General features: G+C 37.9%; 1 protein-coding gene across 1 annotated transcript; it reads right to left on the bottom strand.

Moving 5' to 3' along the window:
* Positions 1–1184: 1184 nt before the first annotated feature.
* On the bottom strand, positions 1185–4153 carry LOC128492038 (toll-like receptor 2). Its single transcript, XM_053464453.1, has 2 exons — positions 4112–4153; positions 1185–2727 (listed from the first exon to the last, which is right to left on the bottom strand). Exon 2 carries the CDS (start codon positions 2723–2725, stop codon positions 1322–1324), a length of 1404 nt encoding a protein of 467 aa, XP_053320428.1. The 5' UTR covers positions 2726–2727; positions 4112–4153; the 3' UTR covers positions 1185–1321.
* Positions 4154–7924: the final 3771 nt, after the last annotated feature.

The following is a 7924-nucleotide window of genomic DNA, read 5'->3' as shown; positions in this document are numbered from 1 at the left end:
CAAATTGTAATTGTGGATGGAACATTCCTGATGATTAAGTATTTAGCAACAATATAACTATTGAATGAATAAAGCAGAAAATATCTAATAGTTTGTTATAAAACTGGCAAAAAAATTATAATTCGGCATACAATTTACATGTTTAGAAAGCACAGACAAATAACAGCGGAATACCATTGGTATTTTAAATACCATACGATTTTAAAATAATTTAAGAAGCCCTTGTATAAGGGTTAATTTCTATATAAGAGGATTAATAAATATATTGCTAGAAAAAGTATTATGCACTAAAAGCAACTATATCAGTAAAATACAAAACAAACAAAAAATGTTTTGTATAAAATGCAGATGTCTTCACAGAGGACCTACCTGTCTGATATCCATTTTGAACTAAAAGGAAAGTTCTCTCCAGGGTAATATGAAGTTACAGTTAATATTTAATGAATGTTCCTTCTAACATGCGTTAGCGTGCTTCCTCATCCTTGAAAAGTATCAAGATACACAAACAGAAACATGACTTTCATTTCTATGAACAAAGATAAATTTGGTTTTATTTTTATGTATTGAAGAATATCGATTTCTCTTTATTTTTTAATGAACTAAGGTACTATTCACCATTCGTGGGTGCACATGACATTTTATAACTACACGGAATGTTCTGGACCTAGGACAGCAGGTCTTAGGTCCAATACAGCTGTATGGGGCAAGACCTCTGCTGGACTCCCATGGTCACACACTGGTGTACTTTACCTATCTTGAATACAGATGCACAGGGGGTTTGGACTGGACTGCTTTAATGAGAGGAGCCCTGGGGAGAAGAGGGGGTGAGCTATTTTAATTTGATGGGCTCCTTGGAGGTCATGATGGGGTAGAGGTTCTAAGTTGACACTAGGCCTGAAACTTTCTTCTGGAGACAACTCCAACAATTTGAAATAAAATACTGATTGGTATAAATTTTCAGCTTTAAGTTTGACCTAATATAATCACACTATATGTGGCAAAATATACACAAAAAATAACAATGATGAGTTACACTAAATACAATTCAAAGACAATTTAAAACATAGCATAGGTAACACCGCTTAAGCATATAAAAAGTGTACTACAGTATTTCTTTTTATATCACAACAACTGGAGCACAGGTAAGCAAATCAAGACAAATGCTGGCCATCATCCACTCAACAGGTGAGCATAATTCCACTTTCATCACATGGATAAAAATGAAAATTAAATTTGATTTATCCATAACTTTATTATGGCCCCATGCAACTCATCTTGCTCAGGTAAGAAGTGATATAATTTTCAACTATGCAAAGCTAGCTCATGATTGAAACTGGACACTACTTTGGTTCCCTGCTTGCAGATGCTCAGATCTTGTTTTTTTCCGTTGATGAATCTTAAGCCAGCAAATGAATGTCGCTATGGACACTAACAAGATAACTATGCAGATTACAACTATAAGCAAGGGTTTATGGCACTCAAAAAATGAAAGGCTGACTTCACTCACTAGTTTGCCTCTAAATAAACTGGGAGAGTCACAGCTGTATCCATCGGGCCAGCGCTGAAGTGTCAAACCAGATTTTTTTATTTCTTTTATTTCATTGAAAAGAGAGCACGAACATTCATATGTCATATTATCTGCCCTGATACTATGTAGACGTTTATAGTGTTGTAGCTGGCCTAGCTGTAATGTTTTAATTGGATTCCCATCTATGGCTAAAATTTCCAGACTTGGAAGATTAGCTGTGTTAGGAATTGTGACAAATTTATTGTTGGACAGGTAGAGTTCTTTGAGCTTGGGTAAAGATATATTAAGGGAGTAAAGCCTATTGTTGCTTAAATCTAAAACTTCACAACTCAGTGTTAGGTCATTGTTCAGTTCTTCCAAACACGTGTCAGACATATTTAGGAGCAATAAAGATGGTTGCCACGGACAAAGGAAAGATGATGTATTGGAGAAGTCATTCTGACTCATATCTAGGTGCTCTAGTTGTGGGTATTTGTTGAGTGCTTGACAAACGGTTTCATAGTTAATTAAATTGTTATGCTGGAGAATTAATGTCTTGAGCTTGGGAAATGAACCGTGGCAAAAGGAAGTAGAAATATCTTGATCCTGAAAAAAGTTTTCTGACAAGTCTAAAGAGGAGAGATCCTTGAAGCGTTGACTTGTGTCGCATGGTATATTCTTCAAATTGGAGTTCTTCAAAGTCAGCTGTTCCAGTTTAAAAATCCATCTACCAAGACTAGTGAAGTTAGAAGCTCGGTCAAACAACGGGTATGAAGAAACATTGATGAATTGTAGGGATGATATTTGTGGTGTTGTTTCACTTATGAACTGCCAGTTTGGATTACCAACAAATTTTGCATTTTCAAAAGCAAGCACGTTGATTGGAATTCTGTAAACCCATCTTATGAATGTTGCCAAAAATTCTTCAGAAAGCACGACATTTATGAAGCTAATTTTGGCCAATGGAAGGGGGATCATTGCAAGCACTTGCTCCATCTCAATGTTGTGTAACGCATAATCATTAACATCTATTAAACTTCCCCCTTGAAACTCAAAACTAGATGCTTGAATGCAAGACACAATACTCATAATGTTGGTTAAATCCACAAGTGAGCATGAGCATTGTCTCAGAAGTGTGTTATACAAACAGTCACCGTTAGCCCAGCAAACCTTCTGAGTCATCAACAGGAGAAACAGTAAGGAATAGTTGTTCTTCATTACTGAAAATTAAGCACAAAGCAATTATATGAATACATAAAAGTAGTAAAATGTCGGCACCGTATAAATAAAAGATAATAATCATAACAACAACAACTATCTATAACAATGGTAAGTGATGAGTTCATGTGGTTCCACTTAATGTGGTTTATTTATGTCATTTTATATGCTGCTACAATCTGTTTGCAGCGCCGAAAATCTGAGAACGCCTCCCTGCTGTATTCATGAAGTCTGGACATTAACTCAGAAGATCCCACTGGTTTGATTAGAATGTATTGTCTTCCACAGTAACACTCTGCATAACGCAAACAGAGCAGATTGGTAGATGTTGGATTCTATAGTGGAATGTTTCCTGGATCAGGAACACTATTGGTGGGACACATTGCGAAATAAACTGCGATTATACACATCAAAGGTTGCAGAACATTGGTACTTCTAGGTTTCTTTAGTTCCAACTTCAATTTACTTAGGAAGAAAACACCAGTTTTATTCATTTTAGTCTTATTTTACTCCTAGTTAATGTTTCCCATTGTTGGCATAAAAGGAAATACAAAAAAACATGAAAAATTCAAGAATTTACTAAAATGAAGTTTGAATCCTTTTTTAACAATTGTTTCATGATCAGCTTTTTATAAGTTTAGGAAACATGAATTTAGGAAATAAGAAAAGCATTTATTATGTCTTCTGGAATATAAGACTCAGTATTTTATACTTGAACTGCAACAGTAATGCAGCTAAATACTGTTTCTTATGAAATATGTTTTATATTCTAGACAAATATCAAAATCTAACAAAAGTAATGCTGGAACAATTCTGTTCTTAGAACTAGATACATTTAATAAAAAAAAATATTTATCTATACATTTACATCAACTGTTTTATTTATTTATGTATTTGCTTCTTTATTTCCATGGATAATGTGGAGAATATTAATAGGTTTATTTGTAATTCTGCATTAGCTTTGGCTTCTGTTTGGAATGCAGCAGCCTTTTCTGCCCATAAACTGTGGGTTAAGATTCTGAGAGAGTACTACTGAATCTTCTTGTACAGCGCTGTGAACAGTGAAAGCCGTTGGTGGTACATGAAAAAAGCTAATAATAATCATATTGAAGATGTGTTATGGTGTTCAGTACCGTGTAGATATATGCCAAGCTGCAACAGCATCTCGGTTCCTTCTTACAAAGCAATTTATTCCTTGGAAACTGATGTTTATGGACTTTATGTTTTTAGAGCTGGGGTATCTTTTGCTTGTACCGCTATTAACTTTGTAAATCACAGCGGCAATAATACAATTTTGGTCATAAAATATAAATATAACGCATGAGAAAGAAATAACGGAAAATAATCATCATCCAGGTTATATTTTTAGAAGAGTTAGAAACTTACTTTTCGGCCGGAGATTTTCTTTAACAGAAGTTACGAAATTGATTCCTCTTCCCTCTGAAACATTTCTCTTAGGCAAGCAGTTTGTTTTCCATCTCTCCGCCCTCCACTAAGAGCGGAAAAAAAAATCACCGAGAACAGGCTACCTTTTGAGAATTTCCCTTTTTTCTCAACATATTTTCAGTAAGGATTTTAAGACTGCGAAAAGCATTTCCCATCTAAGTAAATGCTTTTTGGGGGGGCTGGGATAAAGCGAAAGGAACTAAAAGTTTTTTTTTTTTTTGAGTATGAAGTACATAAAATGCACATGCTAATATTTAAGTACTATGCTTTATAAAGAAATGCAAATTAAACTAAAATGTGGTTTTAAAAATGAACAGATGATATATGGACAGACATGTAGATCACATACACACATAATACATCCCTCACACCTCACATATACAGTATCTCACAAAAGTGAGTACACCCCTCACATTTTTGTAAATATTTTATATCTTTTCATGTGACAACACTGAAGAAATGACACTGCTACAAGGTAAAGTAGCGAGTGTACAGCATGTATATCAGTGTAAATTTGCTGTCCCCTCAAAATAACTCAACACATTAATGTCTAAACCTTGGCAATAAAAGTGAGTACACCCCTAAATGGAAATGTCTAAATTCGGCCCCATTAGCCATTTCCCATCCCTGGTGTCATGTGACTTGTTAGTGTTACAAGTCTCAGGTGTGAATGGGGAGCAGCTGTGTTAAATCTGGTGTTATCGCTCTCACACTCTCTCCTACTGGTCACTGGAAGTTCAACATGGCACCTCATGGCAAAAAAACTTTCTGAGGATCTGAAAAAAAGAATTGTTGCTGTACAAAAAGATGGCCTAGGCTATAAGAAGATTGCCAAGACCCTGAAAATGAGCTGCAGCATGGTGGGCAACACCATACAGGGCAGGTTCCACTCAGAACATGCCTCGCCATGGTCGACCAAAGAAGTGCTCAGCCCATTTTCCTTGGAGTTAGAGGTGTTTCCACCAGACGTCAGCGGGACCACCCCCGACATCAGCGGGACCGCCCACTGACATCAGTGGGCAGTCCTAGCTGCGTCCCGCAAGGGAAGGCTCCGGGTAGCCGGAGGTCAAAGGACCCCAGGTATGCACATGATGTAAAAGAAAACGTGACTCGGAGGATTCATGTGGAAGATCATGTGGATGGCCGGGTGCGTCGCTTACCTGGAGAACACATTATTATCGTTTATTTATATAGCGGCAACAATTTACACAGCGCTTAGATGCACCAGGATGCACCCATGGAGGCGCCACCTCACAACTTACAGGACTTAAAGGATCTGCTACTAACCTCTTGGTGCCAGATACTACAGTTCACCTTCAAAGGTCTAGTGGAGTCCATGCCTTGACGGGTCTGTTTTGGCAGCAAAAGGGGGTCCTACACAATATTAAGCAGGCAGTCATAATGTTACGGCTGATTGGTGTATACAAGTCACAGCCTCAAAGACCGGCAATCCGTGCAGCAATTAATTGCTTGACTTAGATCTGTGTTCTTTCTCAGCCTGGGTTTGGGTTCTACACATAAATATGCAAACTCACTTTTGGAGACAGCCTGGAAACAGATGCAAATAAAGGACATACATAGCTATCCTATATATGTTCTTCTAAGGAAGAAATATAAGCATCTCTTAGATGCCCATGGTTTGGCTGCCAGGAACTCCTCCTCTCCTGGTGATGTGGTTGTGGTCTGAGAGCAGGACTAGCTGCACATGGGAGTGAGGCTAGACCCAGTTAGGCATTGGAGTGGAGGAAAATGTTTGAGGAGTTTGCAGAACATAAAAGGCGGATGTGGTGGTATTTGCTAGTGCATTTTCTATATTTACGCAATCACTGGCTACATAAAAATCACGAAAGAAAATCGCAATTCTATACATGTTAGACATCTCTTTTTTTATTGTTTCTTATTGTATATTATTGATATAATAAACTGCAAAAGATTTTACACGTTTCTTAATGTATAAATGAAAGATATATTGGTCTAAATATATTCTTGAAAATAAAATACTAACAATAGGGTTCATTATAAATATAATCTCTCTTCCCATTGCCAACTTTGTTTCATAAAACAGAGTCTCACTGCCAACCGTGTCCCAAAAAACACCTTCCTGTTGCCAACTTTGTACAAAAAAACAGCTTCCAAGTGCCAACCGTGTTCCAAAAACAGCTTCCCATTGCCAGTCTTGTCCCCTAACAGCTTCCTAGTGCCAACCTGGTCCCCTAACAGCTTCCCATTGCCAGTCTTGCCCCCTAACAGCTTCCTAGTGCCAACCTGATCCCCTAATAGCTTCCCATTGCACCTTCCCAGTGCCGACCTGGTCCCCTTACAGCTTCTCAGTGCCTATTTGACAGGTTACTGGGCTGAGTCTCATTTGGTCCCTCCACATAGCCTGTAATTTCACTGGTTTTGTGGCTCCTGCTGCCATGCCAGACTTTAGGTCCATCTAAAAGCAAATTAACCACACCCACTCAATAACTTTCAATGTAAAGCGCCATCCATGAGCTCTCATTGTCCCGGACTCAAGCTGCCCAGGACACAGGACATTACTTTCCCCCTTCAAATGGGGGTACTTCCCACAACGTCAGCGGGTAGTCCTGGCTGCATCCCTCAAACGTAGGCTCCGAGCAGCTGGAGCCCAAAAGTTCCCAGTTATGACTGCTTATGTGTTTTTGTTTGCACAACTTAATTTGATTAACGTTTAACACATTTCCTGCTGTTTCTTTATGTTATTGTGATTATTAGGGCTGTAGAACACTGTGATACCCAGCATTTTGAAAAGAGGGACATTGAGGAGGGAAGAAGGACACAGGGATTTTGGGCCCAAATAGTGACTTCCTCTGGGAGACACACACCATTGGGTGTCAATAAAATATAGTATTCTGTCTCCAAATGTTTTAACGAGCAGCATATAAATATCAACACCTAATTGTTGAAAGACACGTTAACGTGAAGCTTACACAAAAATATGAATTGTTTTTTTTGTTTTTTTTTTTTAAATAGATTTGCCAGTAACAAAAATGGAAGCCCCTTCAGTTTCAAATAGGAGAAAACAAAATCGCGGGGAAAGTTTTCACTCTGTATTTGCATTTTGCGAGTTCACTTAGAACATCATAAACATACTATAGCTCATTAACATGTGTCCCGTTCGTTCTTTATACAGGCATTTGGTTGCCGATTTAATGGTAGTACGGGAACGCTTACTGGCTTCAGTGACGTCACATAAAAGCGACACCAAAAACATAAGGTGCGACGGCGCCGGACGAGAAAGAGGAGGTACATGTGTTGTTACCTGTCTGCCAGTGGTTTCTGTGAAACGTATTCGATTTACGTCTGGTGATGCTTATGTGTTAAATGCCGTTATATAACTTTATAAAGCATTATGTAGCGAATCAGCATGAATGAATAAGCGATATCCAGCCTGACTTCTGTGTTTGTAAATTCAATCATATGAAATACACATCATCTCCTCTATGCTCAGCTTGATTCCCCTAAAGCTTTGTAGCTGGTTTTACCCTCATAAGATATTTGGAGGGCCCTGATTATTTTAATAGTGACTAGTTTCCAGCTTTGTGGTCTGTGTGTATATGAATATTAAAATTAATTTAAGGTGGAGTTTTATCTAGAAGGGGTTGGATTATACCAAGGCTGCACAGTGTAATACAGAACAAAACACCCGATCACCTACTGTTAAGATGTAACATACATCGTACATGACTAAATATTACATGTCTGTAATAACCGTGTTATGACATATTAAGA

The sequence above is a fragment of the Spea bombifrons genome, chromosome 4 (genome assembly GCF_027358695.1).
Source record: "Spea bombifrons isolate aSpeBom1 chromosome 4, aSpeBom1.2.pri, whole genome shotgun sequence".
NCBI classification, from domain to species: Eukaryota; Metazoa; Chordata; class Amphibia; order Anura; family Pelobatidae; genus Spea; species Spea bombifrons.
The sequence above is the reverse complement of the archived record's forward strand: the minus strand, read 5'-3'. Positions and strand labels throughout refer to the sequence as shown.

Coding starts and splice junctions, on each gene's coding strand:
- LOC128492038 (XM_053464453.1), bottom strand. CDS start 2,725: ATGAAGAACAACTATTCCTTACTGTTTCTCCTGTTGATGACTCAGAAG.